Source organism: Anastrepha ludens, chromosome 6 (genome assembly GCF_028408465.1).
Source record: "Anastrepha ludens isolate Willacy chromosome 6, idAnaLude1.1, whole genome shotgun sequence".
NCBI lineage: Eukaryota > Metazoa > Arthropoda > Insecta > Diptera > Tephritidae > Anastrepha > Anastrepha ludens.
Window position 1 is genome coordinate 98,320,154 of NC_071502.1, and position 27,830 is coordinate 98,347,983.

A 27,830-nucleotide genomic window follows, 5' to 3' on the forward strand; every position below is an offset into this window, starting at 1 on the left:
GTGGGAATGCCCGCCTGTCGTGCTTAGGAACAAGGGCTTTTTACTGCTAGCTAGGAGCGCCACCTGTGTTTCTCATTTTTCTGGCAGAAGGATCCCACTGATGATTGAGGGACTTCGCTAAATTTTGTGCATCAGCGCTATTACCGCGATCGCCTGCTTCCTTCTGACGGCGCCACTAATTTTTCGTTTTAGCAGTCACAATGCAAATAATGCGCTCACTAATGTGCGGGATTATAAGGATTGTTTGGTTTTTAGAAAGAGGGAAAGTAGGTAAATTTAGAAATGTACGAGGACCGTGGTTTACGTGGGATTCGAACCCACAACCTCTGGTGTGGCAGGGCAGTGCACTTACGCTAGACTACCCATGGTGATGACGATTAGTTTAAACACATTAAAAAAAATTAAAGAAAAAAAATATTTAGGTAAAAAAATCCCTTTTTATTTACGCAAATTGCCACTGATCAAAAACGAAAATAAATTTTGCAAAACAATTCCAAAATACGATTTTGTGTTAAAATTTTCAGCAAATTTATGCAATTCAAATACATTTTTATGCAATGAAATATATATTTATTAACAGTAATTAGGTATTTTAAGTTTTAGGTAAAAAGTTTAAAAAGTAAAAAAAATTTATAGAAAACAATTTCTTAGAAAAAAACTTACGTTGATTTAGGCAATCAATCTTTTGTACAAAATGGAAAAAATTATGTACCTAAATAAAGTAGTTATATTATAGTTTTATATTTTCTTGGAAGAACGAATTTCCAAAAAATTAGATTTAAAAAATCAAAAAATGTTTTTCCGGCATTCAGAGTTATTCTGAATATTGAGAATCTTCACAATTATAAAGTCTTAAGTATTGGAACCTAAAAATTTGTTCTCAAACCATTGTTTTTTTTTTGTTTGGGACTTTTTGAATTAATTTAAATTGTTTAGTACTTTTTAGTGGTTAAATTAAAAATTTTCGGAAAAAGACTTGACTAAGTTTAAACAAATACAGCTGAAATTTTAATTCATTTTTTTTTTCAAATGGTTCTCCATTCTTTAATTTTTTTGTTGAAAATTTAATATGTGAAGCTTTAAAATAAATAGATAATAATTTAATAAAAAACGATATATATATTTACATATATTAAATTTATTTATAAGTTTTTTCAATGAATATTAACTTTTTTAACCTACAAACATTAATTTTTTTTTTTCAAATATTTGAACTGCTGAACGAAGAGGTGAAGTACTGTATTAAAACTCCACCCATTTCTCAGTGCAGAGTAGTGCTAGAAGCATTTTTCCATACATTCTACGCATCCACAATTAATGGCTGCCTGAAAGTATGCATCTAATTTACGAGTGCTCAGCATACGTACACTTTTATAGAGTAAAAGAATTTTCAAACAAAAAGTTAACCAATATCATCATCATCACCTAGCCGCTTCATTATAATAAATTTCTGCTACAACGAAACAAAAAAAAAAATAGAGGAAATAACAAAAACAATACTTACAATACTAATAAAAAAGGTAAAACGGTAAAACGGTGTGTAGGATACAGGTATGCATTTCCGCATCCGCTTTGCGTAAGAGGCACGCCACCGTGCGAATAGCTGATAAAATAAGAGTGGAAAATCGGGCTGTGTAAATGCGAGCTCAACTTCGCAATGAAGGTGTATTCGTGAAAATAAATAAATAAAGCTATACATAAAATTACACAGCTGCCGTTCTTTATAATACTCGACACGCGCTTTCACAAATTTGTTGCTGTTTATTTCACCTTTTAGTGCACGTGATAAATTTAACCCTGACATGGCATGCAGCTGTCCTGCAGCCCCGACCCTGGCTGTGCTCTGAAGCGTAGAATATGTGCTGGCATGCATGTCAGTGTGTGTGTGTGTGTATGTGTGGTTATGTGAGTTTGTATGTTCTGCGCGCGAATGCGATACCAAGTTGAGTGTAGCAGGTGAATTGCCTGTGAAACTGAGCGCATCACTTCTTTTTTGCTTTTTGCAGCTACTCCACTCTTTGTGTAGTGCCGTTCGGGCACTCACTTTGGGTTGTATCGCACACTTACAGATATGTACGTACGTATGTATGTTTGTGTGTGCATGCATATTAGCTTACCACCATCGTCGTTCATATTTAGCTTGCTTCTCGCTAGCTTTTCATTTTCTCACCTTTTTGGTAAGTGCAAATTTCAACTTTTGGCTGAAGGACTAACTACTATTCCATTTAAATTATTTATTTCGTTTTATTTCACCTTAACGAGAAATGTTTTACGCTTTCATTTTGACCTTCCGTCTGTCCACTTCTAAGCTGCTTCTGGCAAACTGAAAAAAAATTTGCGCGCATATTTTTATGCAAGCAGGTGTATGTGTATGTTTTTACCTCCTTCAACTATTTACATTAGGGCGGGTCGATTTAAAAATCGCTCACTGCTCTGTGAAAATCGTATTCTAGGGATCAAAATAAGAAACTTTGCCGAAGGAACCATACCTCTAAAACGAATTCTGATGTCACCCAATTTGGGTCGAACGAAAAATCCCACTTTGACCCATTTAGGGTGCTCCAATCGAGTCCAAATGTATGACCGACCCCCACTAACTTTGGACGGCCGATCCACCCATGCCAGTGGCACACCCCCTGGAACTCTCCTGGGGGGTTCTCCATACAATCATTTCAAAATATCACCATTTTTGGCCTTTACATGAGAAAAGAAACTAAAAAGTTCGACCCAAATTGGGGGACATCAGAATACGTTTTAGAGGTATGGCTCCTTCGGCGAAGTTTCCTATTTTGATCCTCAGAATATGATTTTCACAGAGCAATGGGCGATTTTTTTGCCTCCCCACAAACCGACCCGGCCTAATTTACATTCTACCGAATACGTTTAATAGTTTTATAAAAAAAAATTTTATTAAGAAAAGTTAAGGAAATTGTTGAAAAATTAAGAAAAATTAAGGACAATTTTTGACAAAATGTTTCTACACATATAATATGTTACCGGAACGACCCAGATTTATATACAGCGGCAGCATTCCCCGTAGATGTATGGAGAATATTCTTGCTGCTAAACCAACAACCACAAAATAAATCCGAACTAAATTAATTTCTCTCCACTCTCCAATGGCGCGAATTTTTTTAACCTACTCTCGTACACTAAACCTCTTATAAATTGCAGAGGTTTTTCCCCTAAGAATTAGACAGCAACGCCATCAAAAATATTTTTTGAAAAAAGTTTTCTCCGTTTTCCTGAACACATCTCAGATAACACTGCCCTGCATCGGCACTAGTACTTAATCAAGTTTTGAAATTCATTTCGGTATTTCTACTAAAAATAAGGTGGCAACTCCTTTGAAAAATGTTATTTAAATTAAAGCTTCCCTAAACGCTTTTCTTTTAATGAGCATATCCTATAATATTTAATTCAGTTTTGTTATTCATTTCGATTTTTCTCATGAAAAGATAGATGGCAACACCACACAAGAATATTTCTTGAATCAAGTTTTCTCTTTGAAGTTAAGTATTTAATTATGTTTTTAAAATTCATTTCGATATTTCTATTAAAAATAAGGTGGCAACTCCAGTCAACATTTTTTTAATTGAAGTTTTCTAAACACTTTTCTTTTAATAAGCATACTCCATAATATTTAACTCAGTTTTGCTATTAACTTTCATTATTTTTTCCATTTAAAAATAGATGGCAACACCACGTAAAATATTTTTTGAATAAAGTTGTCTCCTTTTTCCTGAACACATCTCAGATAATTAATATAGACCAGTATTTAATCAAGTTTTGAAATGCATTTCGGTATTTCCATTAAAAATAGGTGGTAACTCCTTTCAAAAATGTTATTTAAATTAAAGCCTCCATAAGTACTTTTCTTCTAATAAGCATATCCCATAATACTATTTAATTCAGTTTTGTTATTAATTTTAATTTTTCCATTTAAAAATAGATGGCAACACCATGCAAAAAAAATATTTAAGTAAAGTTTACTCCTTTCTCTCATAAAATACCAGAATTTAATTAAGTTTTGAAATTCATTTCGATATTTTCATTAAAAATTAGGTGGCAACTCCATTACATTTTTTTTTTATTATTAAATCTTTCTTAAATACTTTTATTTTCATATCCATATTCCACATAATATTTCATTCGGTTTTCTAATTCATATTCATTTTTCCATTAAACGTTAAGTGGCAACGCTACTCCAGAACATATTTTTAATGAAGTATTCTTCGTTCGTTTGGACACATATCCTAATATCTAATGCGCTTTTAAAATTAATTTCGATATATCTATTAAAAACTAGGTGGCAACTCCATTAAACTCTTTTTTTTTGTTTACTTAAAGCTTTCTAAAATACTTTTCTTTTCACAGCCATATTCCACATAAAATTTAATTCTGTTTTCTAATTCATATTCATTTTTTCATTAAACGTTAAGTGGCAACGCTACTCCAGAAAATATTTTTAAATCAGTATTCTTCATTCTCTTGGGCACATATTCTAGTATTTAATCCAGTTTTACAATTACTTTTTATTGTATTTCAATCAATCAATCAATCTTTTAAAAACTTTTTTTCATACCCATATTTTTTTTAATATTTAATTTAATTTCCTAAAAATTTTTTAAGTTTAAATTAAAATTAAGTGGTAACGCCACTCAAAAATATTTGTTTGCTAAGTTTGTTTACCCATCTTGCGTTAATACTTGCATATGAAATAATATTCCAAGCTTATGTCACACGTTCATTTATGCGCATTAAAATTAGGTGGCAACTCTACCAAAATAGTTGCTTATTTTCGTAGACACCTCATTGTAGGTTTTGTTTTGGCTTCTTAATAATTTACTAGTTTTGGCTTAGAAATAGGTGGCAACAGTCTAATAGAAAGAGAGTACTTGCGTGATCCTCTTTTAAGGATTTTTCTACATATGTAGAAATTTAGGAATGGTACTCAAAAGTCTCCAAAAAAATAAAACACCTTTTTGTTTTGTATTTCTTTGAAATGAGTTTTATTAATGCGGAATTCATTATCAAATCATCAGTAGATATATCAAATCAAGACACAGTAAACGAAACGTCTTCTCCAATAAATGACGAACTTAAGACCTAAATTCGTAACATTAAAAAAAAAATCATATAATTTCAAAGTTATACCCGAAAATATAAGAAAAAAGTAATAATTTTAATCATCTTAACAATATTAGTGAATGTGGCCAGACCTTTTCTAATTCTATTTTCTAGTATAATAAATTTATCATGCGAAGGATTTTCTTTAAACATTTAAAGCCCAGTTTAAAAACTAATAACTCAAATATGTATGTATATATGTATTTATATGTATACCTTTCTCGAATTCTCTTTTGAAAGCAATAGTCATAAAATCATTTCTACAAAAATATCATTTAGTCAATAAGTGTCTCGAATAGAAAGAATCAATAAGTCAGCATTACATTGCATAGGCTTTAGTCCGACTCGGCTTACAGCTGGTTTAGTTCACCAAGCGGTACTTAATGGCACGCAGCACAGGGTATTTATCGCCTGTACAGGAACCACGGAAATCGTCGAAGGACAAATCAAATAGCGCCACGCCACCCAAATTGAATTGGCGCACATAGCCTGCCTTCTCTGCCGCGATGTCTGGATCATCATAGGCCACCCACAAACCATGGCCGCTGCTCTTCTCATCCGAGCGGTAGGCATAGTTGCCAGCACGTCTAGTTGGATCGGTTACCTTGGTCAATGCTAAGTTGGCACCTTTGCCATAAGCATTGTTGGTATTCGGCAACAACGCACACACTTCAGGCCAGCTGTAGAGACCTTTGATTTGTGTATTGGGCCCGGCAGGCGCCTCATTCTCAACACTGGCCACAGGTGGCACACCAGTCTCGCCGGAATCGTCAGTCATCTTCCAAACGCGTCCGTAAGCCGGCACACCCACATTCAATTTAGAGGCGGGACAGTTATTACGTAGCCAATATTGCACTTGATAGTTGACATTAAATTGTGGATTACGCTCGGGTAATTCATACAGCGATGCGGGCAGATCGGCCAATTCGGGATTGCGCTCGGGTGTGTAGAAATCGAAGACAGCCAAGTTTACGAAATCCAGATAGTTCACAATAGCCGGCACGTCGTAGAATACTATGGAAGATAAAAAGAAGATGAGACATTTGCGCTACTACACTCACCAATTTCTCTTAACCCCCACCCCTTGGATCACACACTTACACGACGAGTTCACATTGGGCAACACTGTTGCCGACAAGAGTAGATTATCTGGGCGGAGTTCATTCTTGACATCTCGCAGCAATGCAGTGAACTGTTCCTTATGCTCTTCAGATTTCTCGTCAACAATATGATCACCACTGAAGACCTTCTTGAAACCCTTCCACAAGCTACCAATACCGCTGTGTACCTTCTTGGGCTTATTTTTCGGGAATTGCCAGGCAATGTCGAGCCCATCGAAACCATAGGTCTTCACCAAGGCATAGACAGTGTTGATGAAACGCGCGCGTCCAGCTGGATTTTCAAGTAATTCCAAATACTTGTTGGGTAAATCTTTGGCATCTTCGCTGGTCTCAATATCCTTATCACCGCCCAAGCCGAGCAACACCTTCAATGTGGGATATTTGCGCTTTAGACGAGTAACAGTGCGGTAGAGACCCTTGCCCAAATCCAAGTCTAAGTTCTGATTGAGCGAGACCGCTTTGTGGGAGTCACGTTCAATGCCTGCATAACCGTAGACGAGGTAGTCACAGAACTGCAAGGCCGGTTCAAGATCGTCAATTATTAGTTTGCCGAGTCCTGAAAGGGAAGAGGGAGAAAGAAGTTTAGAGGGGGTGCATTGAAATAACAGTTTGTTTTTGAAAGAATGTTGGTATGAGAGTAAAATGGGAATATAAATTTTAGTTGGAATTTGAGCAAAAATTAATTACTTATGGTGCCGTACTGTAACAGTTAATTACGTGCAAGTTTCGTTTCCTAGATTCCGTTCAGGTATTTTTAATGTTATAGGAAATGTCGATAAAATCACAGAAATAATCGAAGTTAACCGGAATTATACTAGCCGCAGCATCCCCCAGGAACTAAAGATCGACCATAAAACAGTTTTAAATCATTTGCGCAAAAAGTTTACGGAAATATAATGGATTTCTTTTTCCTCAAACAAAATAAAATTACATTTATTTGTTGGACATGGGAATAAGTTTCCGGTCTCATTGCTGAGATCTCGATCGCAGTAGTTGACATTCGTTTGAAGCATAAAGATGCTTTTTTATCTGACGTCAAAAATGTATATGTTCGTCCGGAAAAAACAGCATTTGCTGGAAATCATCTTTCATCACTACCTTTTAAAGCAAAGTGCAGCTGAAGCGTGTCATATATTGATCAATATTTACGGTAATCAGGCTCCGTCAAATACAACTTATGAAGAGTGGTTTTGACGCTTCTAAAGTGGCAATTTCGACGTGAGTGATAAAGATCGCGAAGACGCACCGAACAAATTCTAAGATACTCAACTACAACAATTACTGGATGAAACCATACGTTGAACCCTTGATGATATGTCTAAAGGGTTGGATGTTGACAGATCAACCATCGGTAAACGTTTGCACGCGATAGGAAAGGTCCAGAAAACAGGTAACTGGGTGCCACATAAATTGAAGGAGAGGGATAACGAGAGACGTTTGGTGACGTGTGAGATGCGTCTTGAACGGCAGAAAAGAAAAGGTTTTCTGCATCGCATTGTCACAGGCGATGAGAAATGGAAAAATGGATCGGTTATGATAACCCTAAGCGTCAAGCTAGGTAAAGCAGGGCCATCGGCAGCGAAATAAAATATTCATGCATCAAAGGTTATGTTGCCCGTCTGGTGGGATCAGAAGGGTGTAATCTATTATGAGCACCTTAAACCATCTGAAACCATCACTGGCTAGATTGACCGACTGCAGCTAATGCGTTTGCATCGAGCTCTTAAAGAAAAGCGGCCAGACTGGGTCGGTAGATATGATAAACAGATTTAGCTGCATGATAACTTCAACACGTTGCTAAATCGGTCCAGAAATATTTAGAGGGACTGAATTGGGAAATCTTGTCCCACCCGCCGTATTCTTCTTCTGCATCTACGAATTACCATCTATTCCGTTTAACGCAGCCAGCCCTTATTGGAGAGCGGTTCACTTCTTACGAGAGCATCGCAAACTGGCTCAATGTATGGATCAAGTCAAAAGAACTCGAGTTTTTCGTCAGTGGAATCCGTATACTGCCTGAAAGATGGAGTGAAGTTGTAGCCTCCAATGGTACATACTTCACTTAATATTCTTTAATTGTGTAAATAATTCGTAACTTTGGCTAAGAAAAGACGGACATTTATTCCCATATCCATTAAATTTCTCAATTTTTTTATTTGTTTTTTGTGTTCTTCGTTTTACATTATTTTACACTATGTATTTTATATTACAGTAGGTTCTGTTTTTATGCGGTAGATACGTTCCGCAAGAAACAGCATAAAAAAAACAGCATAAAAAAAGCTACTAGTTCTATAGTAAAACTATAGATACGTTTCAAATGCTAAAACCGCATAAATCGGAAATAATGTAATAAAATCGCATAAAAAAGGGCACTAGTCCCATATTATTACTACAGATACGTTCCATAGACCGCATGAATCTGAAATAATTAAGTAAAATCGCATAAACAAAATATTTTATTTATATTTATCTGATCTAGATAGTTATGCAGGCGGTTCCATACTTGTAGGGTCAGCATTTCTGATGTAATCTGTGATGAGTTTTTGCTTAGCTGGTTTAGAATCTTGTTTATATGTACAATTCCCGATAGGTCAACATGCATTTTGTAATTTAAAAAAAAAACCGCACTATTTCAAAACCGCATAAAAAAAAGCCGCATAAAAACAGAACCTACTGTATTTTATTAGAGCTATTTTGATTTATTTTATTGGTTTTTTATTATTTTATTTCTGCATTACTTTATTTAATTTTGTTTTGTGTATTATTTTCTACTATACTTTACTTTATTTTCTAAAATTTTATTTTTTTTATATTTAACTTCATTTGATTAAATTTTATTTATTTTTTTATTACGTTGGTGTTATTTTATTTTATTTTATTCAAATTTTTTAGATTTCATTTCATTTTATATTACTTGATTTTATCATATTTATTTTTATTATTGTATAAAGGTGGTTAAGTTTCAAGAGCCGGTGTTGATTTTGTATAAAATACAATGTTTTAGGAAATTATTGTCATTTCTCTTTATTATGATAATATTGGTATGGCTCAATTACGTGTAAAACAAAATATCGGCCAAATGGCCGCCGCGGCCTCGGCGGCACACCTCCATCCGATGACGATGACGCTGAGTCATAATTGAGGTTCTATGCCGTTAATGTGCCGAATTAGCTCATCCTTTAGCTCTTGAATTGTTGCTGGCTTATTGACATGCACCTTTTCTTTCAAATAACCCCAAAGAAAGAAGTCCAACGGTGTCAAATTACATGATCTTGGCGGCCAATTGACATCGCCGCGACGTGAGATTATTCGGCTATCAAATTTTTAGCGCAAAAGAGCCATTGTTTCGTTAGCTGTGTGACAAGTGGCACCGTCCTGTTGAAACCACATTGCGTCTACATCCAAATCTTCCAATTCGGGCCATAAAAAGTTCGGTATCATCTCACGATAGCGGACACTATTCACAGTAACTGCCTGACCGGACTCATTTTGGAAAAAATACGGCCCAATGATGCCGCCGGCCCATAAACCGCACCAAACAGTCACTCTTTGTGGGTGCATTGGTTTTTCGGCAATCACTCTTGGATTATCATTCGCCCAAATGCGGCAATTCTGCTTATTGACGAATCCACTGAGGTGAAAATGTGCCTCATCAATGAAGATGATTTTCTTCACGAAGTGCGCGATATGCATTTTGATTTGAACGCCCGTTTTCATAATAAGTTTAACGCGTTTGTCGATTGTATATCTTTCCATGGGTTAGTCTGAAATTGAAAAATGTCAAATGAAATGCAGAAAAAAACTTTACGTTTAGGTGTGGTTCACATTCAACATTGGCCCTTGAAATTAAACCACCCTTTATAATTTTTTTGATTATTTTAGTTATATTTAATTTTTTTTTTTTTATTATATTATTTTTCCATTATTCCATTTAATTTTATTTGTGTTTTTTTTTTTTTTTTGTTTTATTATTTTTCTAATATATTATACCATTATTTTATTTTGTATTATGTTATTTTTCCCAGTATTTAATTTAAATTTTTTTTTTTTTTTTCAATTTATTTTTTTACTCTATTTAATTTTATTTTATGTTACTCTTAATTTATTGATTTTTATTACAATATATAAATTATATTAATTATATTTATTTCCATATTGTGTTATTTTTACATTATTTAATATTACTTTTTTATTCATTTCTACTTATTCGATAATTTAGTTGCGAAATTCTGAGAACTCTGGACTCATTAGTACCGCTTCATCTTCATTATCTCTCGCTTAGCTTGACGAATTGTATTGCCTGCTGTTTGTTAATCTTTCTTTGTTGTTTTTTGTGCCCGGTGCTTTTTCTCACTCAAAGTAAAGTACTGAGCAAGTGTTTCCCATTTTCTAATTGCCATGTATGTTTTTTCGTTTTTTTTTTCTTTTTGCAATAAAAAACTTGCCTCCGTTTTACTGATTAGCTAAATATAGCGGCTGCCCGTTCAACGTTCTGCAAATTATTTCAATTTAAAACAATATTTCATTTAATCACTTAGAACTGCACTTTTCCATAAACACCAAAGCTTATTGCGTAATACCGTTTTTGCGAGTAAAAACTCTATTATTATGTGGAAAAAATCTTAGCACTCAACCACACACTTTCAAACCGGTTACTCACCCTCTTTAACGAAACTCGATGAGTCGTAGTAGCAAACCATATGTTTTTTAGGTCCAGCCGGTGCCTGATTGCCCACTTTGTTTGCCAAAGTGGCAACAATGAGAAGTGAAAATGCCAAAAGGATTTTCATCTTCAAAGCCCTACACGTAACACTAACAATGACGAAAAAAAATCAAAAAAACTAAAACAGTGCACTAGACGCTCACAAGCACACAAACGCAGCTGAGAAGTGAGAAGAAGTCGCTGGGATGCGATCTTCACTAAGCTTCGTCCAAACTGAAACTGATCGCAACAAACGAGCGCAGGCAGGCTGGAAGGCCAACTGAAATAGAAAACGGAATAACAAATCGCCAGCGATAATAAAAAAACTAAATATATACATAAGTAAGTATGTATGTATGTATAAAGATAGTAGCAACAACAAGTATGCAGTCCACAGCAACGGTAGTTGTGATCGAAAAGTCTCGGTCTCGATCGCGATCTCTGGTTTATTACTATTTTTACTGTTGTTGCAGGCGTTGGAGGCTTTCGGTTTTTTGTGATGTGCTTTTTCGCATTTTGCGGCTAAGTATGTAAATGTTGTTGAGATTCCACGTATGCGCATACATATTTACATATGATATTGATTTTGTTGTTATTATTTTTTTGGTTATTTTTATTTGGTTTGTTATTTTTCGTTTTTATTTTAAAGTTTTGCTTATCACTTTTAAGCTGGGCTTGTGATTTGGCTTTGTTACTTTGTTTGTCCAATAAATTAGCGAAAAGTTGGGCACGTCATCACTCGCAGGCTGTTTATTCAAATTTCAGAGGCTTGCAGATGACGATAAACTTACTTACATAAAGCCACATTGCATGTACATATCGTACATATGTGTGTATGTATGACTTATTGTTGTACTTATGCCTTCGCTTAAAGTAATATCGTAATTGGTTTGCTTTGCGAAATTTCATATGAAAATAATACTGCAAGCAAATAGTAAAATATTTTTACGAAGGCTAAAAGTAACGACAGGCCGTTGGTCATTAGCAGTTGCAGTCTGAGCTGCTCTCTCACCTTGCGGCAGCGGTCGGGAGATGAATACCTACTATGCATTGGCGTCATTTCAAAATACAAAAAATACTCATCAGATGGCATAATTAAAATGATGTGTAAGCTCATGTTCTTATTTTTTTATTTTTTTTTATTGTGAATCGCAAAACCCTGAGTTGTTTATTAAAGTCCTGATTAGAATTGCACAGTTTTATATGTAATTTGTTTATCATAGATCTCCTTTGAGGTATTTAGTAACTTGATTTTCTGGCATGAATGTTTAACTGAATTATTGTATTAATTTTTACTAGACGGCCTCTGTAGCCGCATGGGTTCGTGTCTGAAAGGCATACGTCCTAAAATTTACTCCATACATTTTAATGCTTTTTTAATTACTTAGTATGCCAGAGTGGCTTATAAGGAATCTTTTTCTTAAAAGTATATTTTTTAGCCAGAACCCATACATTCTTGATTTAAAAGTAGACGAACCTATATTTGTTGTCATTCGTACCCACAAGCAATCCCTGCTGGGATTAAACATTTATAAAGTTCGGCAAGGAAACGTTTTGGCATCTACTTATCTAGTGAAACTTAGACATTTTCCTTAAGAAACCATGCACTTTTTCATGGGTTTCTTTCAACCTTTGGTTTTATTTCACTAATATAAAGAATTCATACGCCAATAGTAGAAAATGCAGTCACTCCAATTAAAAATAAGACGCAAATAAAAAGCAAAAACAAGCAAGCCGCAAGTTCAGCTGTCAAGAACTCTTTTCACATTTGCAGTTAATTGCTTTAGGTGGTAAAAGTGTATTTAAAAAAATGAAATGTGCATCAGCACTTTGTATGAGTACCCCGCATATCTGTAACACTTCGAAGTCTACTTCTCATAGAATGAGACAATTCTGAACATTATAGTCCTGAGATTTCTTGTGTCATCCCTCTTAAAAGTGAGTTTTTAAACTTTTCGCGAACTTTTGAGTGTTTTTTTGTAAAATTTTCTTTAACTGTGCCCATAAATTTTCTAATGGATTAATATCCGAACTTGGGGCTAATGCATCCAATACTCAACTGCAATATAAAGAAGCCACATTCTAACCATATGAGAGGTATGCTTTGGATAGGTGTCCTGGTAGAATCAAAACTGAGGAAGGTTGATCATGGCCACCACAAACGTAATCCCGTACGGCAGCAAAACATGCGGAGATGCGCTAAACTGTAAAACCAAGCGCAAAGCACTAGAGGCTGTACAACGAACAGCGGCGTTACTTCAGCATACCGCACTGTCTCAGGCGCAGCAGTTTTTGTGATCAGCGGGGACATACCTATCGATCTCATGACCCGGGAACGAGCGGATTCGCGGGATTCTAAGAAAAAACACGCCACCACTAACGCCGCGGAAGGGAGCGTTGGCAAAGCCAGTGTGCCATCAATCGAGTGCCTTCGGTGAAGTGGGCTATTTCATGACTCAGTTCCTCTCGGCTCTCATATAAATATTTCCGAAACTACTTATACCGCATGGGTCAGGTCTGTGATCCCAGGTGAATACACCGTGAAGCACAGAACGAAGACGCCGAACCTATGTTCTTTAATTGCGACAGATGGCTCGTGGAAAGAGATTCTCTGAGGGCTCCAATTGGCGACATGGCGCCCACCAACGTGAGCGGCAAGATGCTTGTATGCGAGGAATGTGGTTAAAAAAAACGTTGAAGACGTATTATGGAGAAAAAAGATAGACCTCGAGGCAATACAGCAAAGCGAAGCCTCACAGATAAAGACATAAGAAGACGAGCCTATTGCATGAAACTGACTACAAGCATCGTGCACCCAGACATGGGTGAATAGAACTGGTTCTTTTCATGAACCTCGTTCTCGAACCTCTCGATGTAATGCAGAAAGTAGCCCCGGGAGAGAAGTCTTCCCAGAAAAGGAGGGAGATAGTTTTAGTGTCCACACCACTCGATGCAGTAGACGACGGAGGCTGTAAGTGTGAAGGTATTTGGAACCTTACCTCACCCACCAAAACCTAAACAAAAAAAAAAAAAATGACGAAAGTGAAAACATTCTTCACAGTTGAGGGAGCATTTGTTTTGTTTTTGTATTTTATTTAACGAAATAATTTTAAAAGGCTGTCCAAAGTCAATAAAAAGCGATGGTTCTAGTTGTTTTTTTTTTTGTTTTGAACATTTAAGAAAGTGGACATAAGCTGAATATTTTCGTACGTCAAACTATTTTCTTGACAAACTGTATATATATAATATTACCTTCATCATCATTATTAAGTAGCGATTACAGCTCAGGGTGAGCTTTAGCTTCATCCACAATCCTCTTCCAATCTGCACGGTTCATAGCAACAGATCTCCAGCTCCCAACTCGTAGCTTTTTCAGGTCGGCTATGCCTTGGTCAAGCCAGGTTAACCTTGGACGTCCTCGGGCTCGGGTCATTAGACAATTCGTTGATAAAAAAGATGTTTGGGGGCGGCTGCCTTCCATGCGCACAGTGTGCCCTAACCATCGAAGCCTTTGGGATTTAATGTATTTCAAGACGTCTTCTCCCTGACATAAGTTTAGCAACTCATCGTTGGAGCATATTCGGTACGTTCCATTGTTGCAGTGTATGGGGCCAAACACCCTTCGGAGTACTTTTCGTTCGAAAACTCCTAAGCTACTTTCGTCTTTGCCTGTCAATGTCCAGCACTCGCAGCCGTAGGACAGCACCGTTAGTATTATTGACTGGTAGAGGCGGAGTTTAGATTCACGTGTGAGCAATTTGGACTTCAGCAATTTTGTGTGTTCGTAATATGCTTTGTTTGCTGTCATTATTCTGTCTTGTATTATGTCGTAACTGCTGTTGTCATTTTTTATTAAAACTCCCAAATGTTTGAAGTGTTGAACACCTTCCAAGGTGAATGTCCCGATTTGGATGTTTTCAGGACTTCGTCTTTCTTCGCTGGGGTAGACCTTCAGATATTTAGTTTTGCCTTCATTTATTCTAAGACCTACTAATTTTGCGCGAAATTCAATATTACAGAAGGTTTCAATGAAATATCTTTTGTTCCTTGCCATCTACGTACGCGATTGTTATTCCTGAGCGACTAAAAAGGTTTCCAAACTTCACTTCGTTTTTTATCGCATAGTGAAGAAGGAGATTAAATACAGATGTGGAAAGCGCGTCACCTTGTTTTACGCCGCAGGGTGTTTCGAAAGGCTTTGACACTGCTTGTTGTACAACTACTTTTTCGGTGGTGTTAGTTAGTGTTGCCATCACCAGCAGAATAAGTTTGTCGCCGATACCCAAGTTGGAGAGCGCTTCTGGGATTTTGTCTCGGAGAATACTATCAAAGGCTTGTTTGAAATCGACGAACAGGATGTGTACGTCTGAGTTGCATTCATAGCATTTTTCAAGATTTTGCTTTAGCATAAGGATTTGATCTGTTGTTGATCGACCTGGGCGAAATACGCCTTGGTATTCGCCCAAGATTTTTTCTGCTTCCGCAGTTGGCCGGTATGCAAGGATTCGAGAAAAGATTTTATATGTGGAATTTAGGAGAGTGATTCCACGGTAGTTTTCACAGTTTCATTTGTCTCCCTTTTTGTGAATAGGAGTTACCAACCCTACGCGCCATGCTTCCGGAATGCTGCATCGGTGCATTATTCTTAAAAAGAGGTGAAGCAGAACTTTACGTCCGTTGTCGTCGAGGTACTTCAGCAGCTCTATGTGAATGCCATCTTCCTCAGGAGCCTTATTGTTACTCATGTGAGCTTTATCAAGTTCCATCAAAGTTGGTTCCGGCTCCGCCGCATTGCTGTCGGGTATTAAGTTTATGAGAGATGATGCGCTTGCTGTAACAGGGCTATATAGATCTGAAAAGAATTCTTTCCAACTTTCGATAATGCTACTTTCTTCAGATAATATAACTCCGTTTTTATCCTTACAGATGTTAAGACGAGGCAGAAAGTCTTTTGTTTGTTGTTTGACACGCTTGTCACATGTTGTTCAAGTTCCCTCTTTTGCGACTGCTTTCTCTTGGCGCGGCATAATTTAGTGGCGACAATTCTCTTGGCTTTGTATGCGTATATATATATTACCTTAAGGAAGCTAAAAAAATTATATAAAAAAAAATTATAAAAATTATATAAAAGAAATGAAAAGTATTTTCTGCTTTCTCTTTTGCTTTTCCTTTTTGTTTTCACTTTTTGCTCTAAAATATAAGTGAAGTATTTATTTAATTTATTAAATATATTTGTTTGCTATGAAGCGGCCGCCGTAGCCGAATGGGTTGGTGCGTGATTACCATTCGGTATTCACAGAGAGGTCGTTGGTTCGAATCTCGGTGAAAGCAAAATTAATAAAAACATTTTTCTAATAGCGGTCGCCCCTCGGCAGGCAATGGCAAACCTCCGAGTGTGTTTCTGCCATGAAAAAGCTCCTCATAAAAATATTTGCCGTTCGGAGTCGGCTTGAAACTGTAGGTCCCTCCATTTGTGGAACAACATCAAGACGCACACCACAAATAGGAGGAGGAGCTCGGCCAAGCACCTAACAGAAGTGTACGCGCCAATTATTTATTTATTTTTTTATTTATTTGTTTGCTATGGGATATGGGTCACAAATACTTGACGCTACATATGTAAGTACGTACGTGCCAAACTCCGTTTCTATTGGCTGAAAAATATTTTTATTGAGATTTTAAAGAAATTTCTATGAATAAGCAACCACACAACTGCAACGCTCAAGTTATTTTTCTTACTAAATTACACATTGTTTTTTTTTCATTGCATGAAAAATAAATTTTATTAGTTTAAATAGGCGAGGCAATCGCTTCGAAAGTCAATAAATTCAAATAGGAAATGGGCGATTGGTACAAATATTATTATTGATTCGATATAGCGCCTACATCCATACATACATATTTTTCCGTATACTATTCATTTTACTAAAACACACACACACACATACACATGCACAGATGCATATCCCCATATTCACTGTATTCTGTAAGTCTTTAATTAAGCTCATCTTCCATATGAAGAGGCATTATCGCATTTCGTGTGATTCCAAAGGCCTACATTTGCCTCTACATATAATTAATGTAGTGACATTTGTGGTCCTCAGTATACATACACATATTTATGTCAATATATGCTTATGTATATGTCAGAATTTGTATGCGAGCCGCACTGTTTGCGCGCCTTCGTCTCCACTTCGTTTTGCTGATAAAGCCATATCGCCAACGTCGCGGTATGTCAACATTTATTACTTTGATATTTGACCCCAACCACTGATTAGTGAAGACGTCCGATGTGTTCATTCTAATAGTATGTCTGTGAACTTGTCTATTAGGGTCGTACACAAAAAGTCGAAATCCTGAATATTTATTAGGACACTCGAAGAAATTTTTTATATTGAACAAGAAAAAAGAAAAGGGAAAGAGAAAATTTTATTAGGACTAAAAATATGTAAATTCTGCTTGCCCATTGAAAAATATTAATTCTTAACGATTTTATATATATTTTTTTATTTATATTTGCTAAAATGTGACCTTCTGCCCAAGCAAAACACTTGAGAAACTTTGTTATTTCTTCATTTATTCATAGATAAAATGTTTGCTTAAACAACCCGCAGACGAGATTTGACTTAGCACTGTTTCTTGTTTCTTACTGGGCAGGAACTTAAATAAAAGTTATGAGTAATAACATCAGTAATGGCTGAAATTTTGGAAGGTGCACTGGCTACACTCAGTAGATGCAGTCTCAGAGTCAACTCTGATAAAACAGAGTTGATGCTATTCACCAGAAAATACAAGCCTCCACCGTTTAAGCTTCCAAGACTAAACAACCAGTGTCTTACTCTCTCATCGGAAGTCAAGTATATTGGTGTAATACTTGACCTCAAGCTCCACTGGAAGCTGCACATAGAAAATCTAGTTAAGAAGGCCAATACAGCCTTCTACGCCTGTAAATCTATGTTCGGCAAAAAATGGGTTCTCAAGCCACGTGTCGTACTTTGGATGTAGAACTTAGTGGTTCTGCCAATTTTGCCAATCTGCAGGTTAAATCCATTGCTGCTCAGAGTGCTAATAGATTGAAGGAGATTGACCTTTGGAGACAATTTCCTGTACGACATTGTAGCATCGTGAAGCAGATCTCCTTCCTTCTTTCTCTGTTCTTCGCACTGACCTCTCCACCCGCAAACTGTGCTTTGAGGGTTGTGCTAGCGCTATCTTTCCGTGCAGGCAAGATTGGAAAGAGGGAACGGAAGGAACAGTCGGTACGGATATAAATACCTCTGTTTTCACTGACGGATCCTAGATGGAGTCTGGAGTGGGAGCGGGGGCTTACTCTAAATCAGCCAATATTTCAGTTTCCTCTAAACTGCCAGAAACAAGCAGCGTTTTTCAAGCAGAGGTCTTCGCGATCCTGCAAGCATGCAAAATGCTGTGTGGGACATTAATATTTTTTCCGACAGTCAAGCTGCGATCAAGGCCCTGTCGCCGCCGTATTGCAGCTCTCTTCTGGTGAACTCCTGTAAGGAGGAACTCAAAGTCTCGAATGTGCAGGAAACATTTCCCTTATCTGGGTTCCTGTTCACAAGAATAGAGAGGGAAATTGAATTGCCGATGAGCTTGCCAGGAATGGGTCAACAGAACCGCTTTCAGCTGTCCCCTTCTCAGACATCGGTGTCCCCTTGACCGTTGTTAAAGGGAAACTACACAATTTCTTTCTAAAAAAAAGCGCAAGACAGATGGAGGTCTGTCTCATCGTGTGCTATTTCGAAAAAACTATGGCCTCAATATGATAGAAACAGAATGCTTAAGGTGATGGGAATCTCCCGCCATTCAATTTCCAAACTCACTGCAGCGTTCACTGGTCACTGGGTGATCGGTACTCATGCGGAAATGCTTGGAATCCCGTACAACCCCTATTGCAAAAGCTGCGGGGATCCTGCAGAGAAAGAGACTGTGGAACACTTTTTCTGTAAATGTCCGACTCTGGCAGCTAGGCGCTTGAGATTCCTTAGCGTGCCCTTTGGGGATGACTTGAAGAAATTCTCCAGCGTAGATCCCTTTTCTCTCCTCCACTACATCATTAGCACTGGATGGCTGTAGACAGTTTTTCTCTTCCGTAAATCTTTTCACAGATGGTGGTCCACATTATGGTATCAAAACGGCACGTCAGTGCTACTGGGAGTGTACCTGGGGTGGTACTCTTGCCATCTTACCTACCTACCTATCAGTAATAAGATGCTTATGCAAAAATTGAGACCAAGGAAGAGCAGAGTTCAAGTCATTAAGTCATGGGCTTTGCGGCATCTTTAATCATCAACCGATTTCAATGATAAACAAATGCGTGTATTTTAGATATTTTTGAATATGGAACAGCTCTGAGGGTATTGCTACAAGAACTCAGTAGTTGGGCTTTTTGTGGACCACCCTAATGTATATGCATTTATACCCCGCAGAAAAAATCTGGAGAGTCCTTCATATAGACAGGATTTGTATCATTCTTTTGTACGCTTAATTAACTTTTTTGTTTCGATATCACAAAATTCATCATCAGGCAGCTTTGCAGCTCGAGATGAACTTTAGCTTCGTTCACGAATTGTTTCCATGCATCTCAATCCTTGGTAACAGTTCTCCAGTTTCTAACACCCAGTGTTCTCAGATCCATTAGAACTTCAAAACCATGTTAGTCTTGGACATTCCCGTGCTTTAGGCGCTACGAGTTTCTATGCGCATAAAGTGACCGAACCATCGACGTCTTTGGGACTTGAACACCCTTCGCATCACTTTTCGGACACGATTCATCTTTAGAAGTCATTGTCCAACATTCACAGCCGCATGCAATAAGTGGCCGTAACTCGTAAGAAGTTCAGATTTTAATAGTGTGGTATGAGCGAAATATGCTCTATTTCCTGCCTCAATCCTGTGTCGTGTGAGCTATTGCCGGTTCGTATCGTGACGCCCAGGTCCTCAAACGAGAGTACGCTCTTGAAGCGGTAAGTACCAATTACCACATCTTCTGGCTGTCTTCTCTCCACCTTGCGTCAAATCTTCAGAAACATATGTGGTTTGAAATTGAAATTTGAACAGGTCGAGCCAAGGAGTTCCAAGAGATTTGATGACTCCTAAAACACTCAGGCTAAATAGCCCATTGTATTTAGAGCTGTGGAAAGAGGGAAAGAGCTCAAGGAGGGAAGAAGAAAAGTATCAGAGAAAAAGATAAGGAAGAATACAAACAAAGATAAAGGTAGTTAGTCCTGTGAGAATTTTCCAAATTCTTTGGCAAATCTGTACATATTCTCCAGTTTTAAAGAACGAATATTACTCATTTTCACGACACGGAACCCAAAACTCGTAGCCTTGCTGTAGCAAAGGCAGGACACTCACAGAGAAAGTGCTCAGTGCTATCCGCCTCTTCCAAGCACGACAAGCACATTGGGTCCTCAATGATTCAAATGGTGGTCATATGCTGACCCCATGGATTGTGTCCTGTAATAATACCGTACATATGTGGTTTCTTCTCCCTTTCTCGATATTGAGAAAAAGTTCAGCCAGGTATTTTTGCCGATATCATCGGCATATCCATAAAAATGTCTATATATTCGTATACAAAAAGAGAATAAGTACTACGCGTAATGATATCAAAATATTAAACTTTCCATTGTGTGCATTAAAAAATAAATAAAAATAAATCTCTTAAAAAATATTAAATTTTTTTGTTTTTAGTTAGTGTACAGTTTAATTCAGTTTCAAACTAGATGGACCCTCCTACACTTATAGCTACTTTTGAAACATCTGTTCAAAATTTACCATATCCCGAAATATCGGCAGTAACACCGGCCTCTATTATTGCCATCTTTGGCAGCTACTTAAATAAGCAAATGTACTCGCGTAGACATAATTACAGAAAATTTCTGCTTATTTAGCACCGCCGGCAACAAATTTAAGCAGAGCTCAGCATATAGCTCATTACGTATTGCACTCACTTGAAGTCAAACTAACGAGCGTAGGTACACACACCTCTTTGCATTTATAAACAAACATATGTAAGCACAGTAGACGCTCGCTTCCGTGAACTAATTTAAAAAGTAATTTTTTAATTACATGAATTTTCAATTAAATGAATTACTCACATATTCAAGATTAGAATTTTCATAGTCGGCGCAAAATTCTGACTAAATATTGTCATATTGTACCTTTTGTAAAAAACTTGCCACCAGGTAAACGTCGTATGAGGTAGTGTCGCCTCATATACAAAATTTGTATTTTTTCCAATCCTGCATGTAAAAATGTGCTCACATCCCTGGAATGATTTTTTGGTCCACACGTTCTCACTAAAGAGTAACCATTTTCAAAATAAATCTTTTATCATTTCCACGTGCGGCTCAATCGCGTATCCTGCCAAACAACAACAGATTGAGCAGATGCCGACACAAAATGTGTCTGCCAGCAACGACAGCCTGAAACGAGACTATTTAGGGGAAATTATATTACAAAAAATGAGCAAACATCGATCTGCGAGCGAAGAATTTGACGAGTCGGGTAGTCACTGCAGATGTTAACTGAATATTTGAATATCATCGCAAGACTTGTAAGAAAAGTTACTAGTCGTGTCTAAGTCTAAGGGTATCTAAGTCGCGACTAAAGGCAATGCAGATCTTTTTTTTTCATATCCACTTACTTATGTCGATATCAATCGACGTGAATATATTTTTATCGAAGAACGGTGAGTGAGTAATTCTGTGTTAGCATCCTGCTAAGGGTAAGAATTTTAATGTAGAACGTGAATTTGAACCGACCGCCTGGATTTTGCACCACGCTAACGTGCCAGCTCATTTAATGTTCATTATTCAAGATTTTTTTTAAATCAGGCATTCCGCTATTGTCGCAACCTCCTTATAACGCGGTTATGACCTTCTGTGACCTTCCTTAGTTCCCGAGATGGAATTTCTCCTCAAGGAAAGTAATCAATGCTGCGTACAGGAGGCCAAAGAAAATTCACGTCGAAGGATTTCCAAGGGAATGATTCCAAGTGCGGCGTGTCTGATGAATCAAGTATTTTTAGGATTATTTATTTGTAGGCTTGAGTATAGTACGAAGTATTGCGGAAATTAAAAACAAATTAATATAAAAAAAAAAAATTAAAAAGAATTAAAAAAAAAATTAAAAAAAAAAATAATATAATATATAAATTAAAAAAAGAATTAAATTAAAAAAAATTAAAAAATGTCAAAAAAAATAAAAAATTAAAAAATTTGAAGTGAATGAAGTATTTTGGATTACTTATTTGCAGGCTTTAGTATAATAAGAAATATAGTGGAAAATTAAAATTAAAAATAAAATTAAAAAAGACTTAAGAATTAAGAAAACAACATTTTAATTTAAAATATTTAAAAACTTAAAAAGAACATTAAAAAATTTTTAAAAATTAAAAAAAAAATTAAAAATTAAAAAATGTCAAGTGAAAGAAATATTTTGGATTAATTACACAGGCCTGCGAAATTTAACTTTTTTCAGTTTCTAGAATGGCTGTACTTGTTTCTTGTAGTTTTTTATGCGCTGAAAACGAATCTGACCTTCAAAATGCTCCATCACGTCAGGATTTTTGGTAAATGAAGCCTAAAAGGTCAAAAAATGGCCATTTTAGCCATTTTTGATAATTTTTTTTGGGATAGAAAAGGTTGCATAGTACAACTCTTTAGCTTTAAAACCCATTTTTTAAAATTATTGTACGATTTTTTGAAAAAAAGTTATGACATTTTGAAATTAACAGTTTCAGTTACGCCAATAGACCAAAAATCCTGACGTGATGGAGCATTTTGAAGGTCAGATTCGTTTTCAGCGCATAAAAAACTACAAGAAACAAGTACAGCCATTCTAGAAACTCACCCTCGCAGGACTGTGTTATTAGTAGGCTTGAGTATAGTAAGAAGTAAAGTGGAAAATTAAAACAAAAATTTTGAAACCTTAAAAATTAAAACACAAAAAATTAAAAATTTTAAAAATTTAAAAAACCAAATTAAAAATTAAAAAAAATTAGGAGCATCTAAAATATTTTAAATAAAAAAATAAAAAATTTTAAAATTTTAAAATAAAATTAAAAATTAAAAAAATCAAGAAGTTTTACAAATTTAGAAATAAAAAAAGTATAATAAGAAATAAAGTGGAAAATTAAAAAAAAATTAAAAATTCTAAAAAATTTAGAAATTAAAAATTACAAATATTTAAGAATTTTAAAAAATTTTAAAATTAAAAAAAAATAATCAAAAATTAAGAAATCTTAAGTGAATCAAGTGCTTTGATTATTAATTTGCAGCCTTGAGTATAATAAGAAATAAAGTGAAAATTAAAAAAAAAAATATTAAACTGAAAAACAACATTTAAAATTAAAAAAAAATTAAGAATTTTAAAAAATTTAATAATTAAAAAAAATTAAAAAAAATGTAAAATTACAAAGTAAGATACAAGTAGAAAATTAAAATTTTTTTTATACTTAACCAAAAATTAAGAAATTTGAACAAAAAAAATTATAATAAAAATTTTTAATTTTTTCAATTCATTCGCTGCGCGCTGGAGTACGTATTTAAATTTAGCTCGAGGGTATGCGTATCCCCTTGTGATACATGCAGGTATTAATGCGCATAAGAAAAAAACCTGAGCGGAGAATTTCTCAAAAATGACAAAAAAAGTTCTCCCAAAAATTTTGAAGAAAAAAGTATGAATTTTTTGCATAAAGAAAACGTTTTAAAAATATATTTTATCATAAAATATAAAAAAACGAAGATATTTCACTTTAAAAACTCTATACCACAACTTTCAGCATTGTAAAATCTCAAATTAGCAAATTTGTTTTTTAATTTTTTTGCTATATTTCTTATTATACTCAAGCCTGCAATACTATTAATCAAGTTTTGGAAGAATTGATGACGATGTCTTATATTAAATAATTGGGTCATTTGATCGCTCAAGTGAGTTTCCAATTATGTGAGCTACATAGGAATCATTGTGTAGAGTGGAAGGAGACCAATGTGAAGACCGCTTATAAAACTTTGCTCGTAACTCAATTTTCTGCTATTTTATGAAAAAAAAACCCTCGGCACAAGTTATCACACCTCGCATATTCGAGTGTCTATGTAAGCGAGTGGCTACTGGCATGGGCGCATAATAAATATGTAATAATGAGCAACAGGATTTGTGGAGTTGTATCAGCATTTATCGCCTTGATAATGTGTATGTACAAACTATATATGCACACCTACGCGCAGGGTCTTTCAAATTCGAGTTTCTTTTCTAATTTAAATTTAACTCGTATTTTGAATTGATATTCATCACCCTTTCATTGGCATATCTAAAATGGGGTAATCAATTAATGCACGAAAAATCATGACCAAGTGCCCCTCGCACACACTCCTACAATTTTCGATTCTTTCGATGAGATTTGCGATTACATAAAAGCCTGATTGCAGCGCCATCACGGCAATTTCGCGTCAAATGTTATCTTTCAAGGGTTCAATTGTTTCTAGTTTATTCACTTAAACTATATTTTTGGGATTGCTTTGCAGGAAATAGTTCACAGGCTTTCAATCGGCCAATCTTAGCGGTCAAATTGCTGCAGAATACCGTGAAATTTGTATGCACATGAAGTTTTGCATAAAAAAAATTATTTTTTCATTTGCTGTGCGGCATATCAGGCTAAATCCAAAAAATCCATACCAATAAAATACCGAGAGAAATAGTTGTTAATACAGGGTTGCCCACATGCGACGGACCCATGTGTTGTTTTTTTTTTTGAATCAAAGAAAAACGCAATTTTTTTGATGTTGACGATAATAATCATTTTATTTGGTTCAAGTAGATTTGTTAACATCACTTTTTGAATATGATGTCCCTCAAATGGCCGCCTTGAGCCTGTACGGCGTATTGTGTCCGTTTTGCAGCATTTTCCATAGTTTTAGCTAACATTTCGGCTGGAATAGAGGCTATTTCCTCACGGATGTTGTTCTTGAGCTCTTCTATGGTCTTTGGCTTATTAATATACACCTTTGATTTTAAATATCCCCACAAGAAGAAGTCAGGTGGCGTTAAATCGGGCGAACGCGGTGGCCAGTCAAATCGCCATTTTTCGACATCAAACGACGAGGAAACAATTTCTTCAAAAAATCGATTATGGTGCGAGCTGTGTGTGGTGGAGCGCCGTCTTGTTGAAACCAGAACTGCCTCATACGCTTTCGACGAATAATTGGCATCACAAAAGTGGTTATCATATCGCGATAACACTCCTGATCGACGGTAACAGCTTGACCATCTTCATTTTCGAAGAAAAACGGCCCAATAATCGATTTCACACTAACGCCGCATCAAACAATGACTTTTTCGTCGTAAAGAGGAACCTCTTGAATTTCGTGAGAATTTTCAATTAGAAATGAGCCTCATCGGACATGATGATTTTGTTCTTCTTCTTTTGACTTCTTTTGTTGAATGTAAATTTCAACAATTTGGGATCGCTCGCGTGGCGTGTACTGTTCCATGGTAAAAATCTGCTTGGACTGACGCTTCCAACGTGGTATGTCATTAAGCGATCTGACGCCTCTGTCAAAAGATTCAGGGTTGCCAGATGAATCCGTTGAATAGCGGCAACCCTGTATGTCCCTATATCGCAGTACGCGCACTATTTCAGCTGCGTTATCGAAGAAAAATTACCCATTAACACCATCCAACCACAATGGCTGCGCGACAAACAATAACAAGAGGGAAGTGTGAAAGCTTCTCAACATATTTATTAGTTTCAATTTTCCAATTTCCATATGCCCCGAACTCTCGAGCTAAAAAAATCAAAAACACTAACTTGATGGCTCCTGTATTCAAATGACGTAAATATATGAATAAAAATATGCAAATATCAACATTCATAAAAAACTTCCCACAATTCTCACCATTAGCTTTCGCTCTTTTTCTCCTTTTTTCTCCTACAAATACACATCCAATGCATTGAGTACAGCGAACATAGCCGAATACCCACTTGACCGGCTGTCAAAGTTTTGCGTGCGCTTATTGTTATTCTACTGAATTATTTGGAATTTTAGTTGTGGTTTTATGTTGCTCTTAGCCATTTAAACGTATGCATGTAAGTAAATACATATAAATATGTTTGTATGTATATATGCGCATTTATTGTGTGCGGCAATTATTGCTCGTTGAATGTTGGTTTCAAGCAAACACAGCAGACAATCAGTCAATGTGGAACACCATCAAATTCAATATTGGCCAGCATTTTGGATATTGTTTTATTGTGTGTAAGCTTGTTTAGGTTTTGTTTACGAATTGTTTAGTATTTTGTTTTCTACAATTTTGCTAACTTTTTTTTCATATACCATGATGGCTTCCATTTGCCGTAAAATGGCTTTTGTTTTAAAAATAAAAATAAAAAAATAAATAAAAGTGGTGTACCAATTAGTCTTAAAGTGGCTGCTGTGGCTGTTGAATGAAGTTTAGAGGCTTATCAGTTCACAATAAAAAATAATTTTTTGGGGTATTCAACCTCAGATCGTTGGTATATGGAAAATCTTCTTGTTCGCTGTGCCCTCGGTTACTCTCATGCCCTAATATCTTAGTCTGTCTTTTCTTATCTTATCTTAGATGTAGTAAAACATTGAGGGCAAATTATAATAATAATTACTTTTTAAAAAAGTTTTTAATACAAGTAACTTTTTATTAAATGCATTTTCTCTCTCTTTTCAGGTATGTGCCCTTTTACATGAAAATATGCGCCTCGTTTGGTGATTTAACTTATTTGTTATTCAAGTCAGGTAGTTTGGTGAGCTTTAAACAGCCATAATTTTATCAAAATGCATACCTATAATTAATTTATATTAATATTCTTTTATTTTATTTTATTTTATTTATTTTTAAATTGAATATCAGTGTTTTAAATTGAATATCAGTGCTACATAATTTGATTTATATCCCAATGAGAACCTTTGATTCGAGCAGTAACTACCTAAGCGGTTTTGATCAGGTTCAAAAAAGCGTATCAGTCTGACCAGTTTCCTTTTCATGCTAAGACCTCCTCATGTGCAAGACATCCTAAGGCACCTGATCTTTCTAATGCAAAGCAGGTCTACCGCTTCTTCGACTAGCACCAACCGCATCGAATACTTATAAGACTCCTTATCGGATGCTGCCGTTGTTCAGTTTATGCGCTCTAGAAGAGAATGGTCATGACGAGAACTTATCGAATGTTTTATGTATGTTTTTGTTCATCTAGAAAATACTTTACTCTTCAATGGCCTATTCAGTTCAAAGCGAGATTCAGTTGGTAAGCGAGATTCTTCTTTGAATTACAAGGCTGGCATTATTACACCGTACGGCTGTAAAAGTGAACCAGGAAGAACTTCATTTGCATGTGAAACAATAGAATTTAGATTATATTAACGCTGCATAATCATTTTTTTTATTTTCTCAATGCTTTAACTTCTTGAGGGAATTGAAAGTTTCAAAGTACTAAATTTTCAAAAAATTGTTTAAATACTTACCCTCTCTAAATGATATTAGTATGGATATGAAACGAAAGAGGGTATATCCAGCTATTGAAGGACAATTTTGAGTACTTTACGTCTTTGTTCGTCTTGCTATTTTATAAAAACGAAAAAAAATTGTGCACCATTCCTACAAATATTATAAATATTATAAAAAATCCATCTTTTTTCTAGCGAAAAATAAAAAAATTTTTGTTTCTATTCCATCTCTCCATTTCTTCTTCTTCTTCCTCTTAATTGGCGCAATAACCGCTTACGCGACTTTGGCCGACTTTAACAAAGCGCGTCAGTCGTTTCTTTCTCGTGCTAACCGGCGCCAATTGGACGCACCAATTGGAGCCAAGTCCTTCT

General features: G+C 35.8%; 2 protein-coding genes across 6 annotated transcripts in view; one reads left to right on the forward strand and one right to left on the reverse strand.

Moving 5' to 3' along the window:
- The window catches only part of LOC128868759 (putative polypeptide N-acetylgalactosaminyltransferase 9), a 363,662-nt gene extending 336,878 nt beyond the window's left edge, over positions 1-26,784 (forward strand). For all 5 annotated transcript variants that reach the window (XM_054111228.1, XM_054111227.1, XM_054111231.1 and 2 more), the window contains one exon: positions 26,683-26,784. In XM_054111228.1, the coding sequence (XP_053967203.1) occupies positions 26,683-26,724 (42 nt within the window). In that variant the 3' untranslated portion in view covers positions 26,725-26,784. The remainder of the gene's footprint in view (positions 1-26,682) is intronic.
- On the reverse strand, positions 5,052-11,219 carry LOC128868758 (imaginal disk growth factor 6). Its single transcript, XM_054111226.1, has 3 exons — positions 10,912-11,219; positions 6,232-6,807; positions 5,052-6,144 (listed from the first exon to the last, which is right to left on the reverse strand). The coding sequence occupies exons 1-3, from the start codon at positions 11,039-11,041 to the stop codon at positions 5,492-5,494; spliced, it is 1,359 nt and encodes a 452-aa protein (XP_053967201.1). The 5' UTR covers positions 11,042-11,219; the 3' UTR covers positions 5,052-5,491.
- Positions 26,785-27,830: the final 1,046 nt, after the last annotated feature.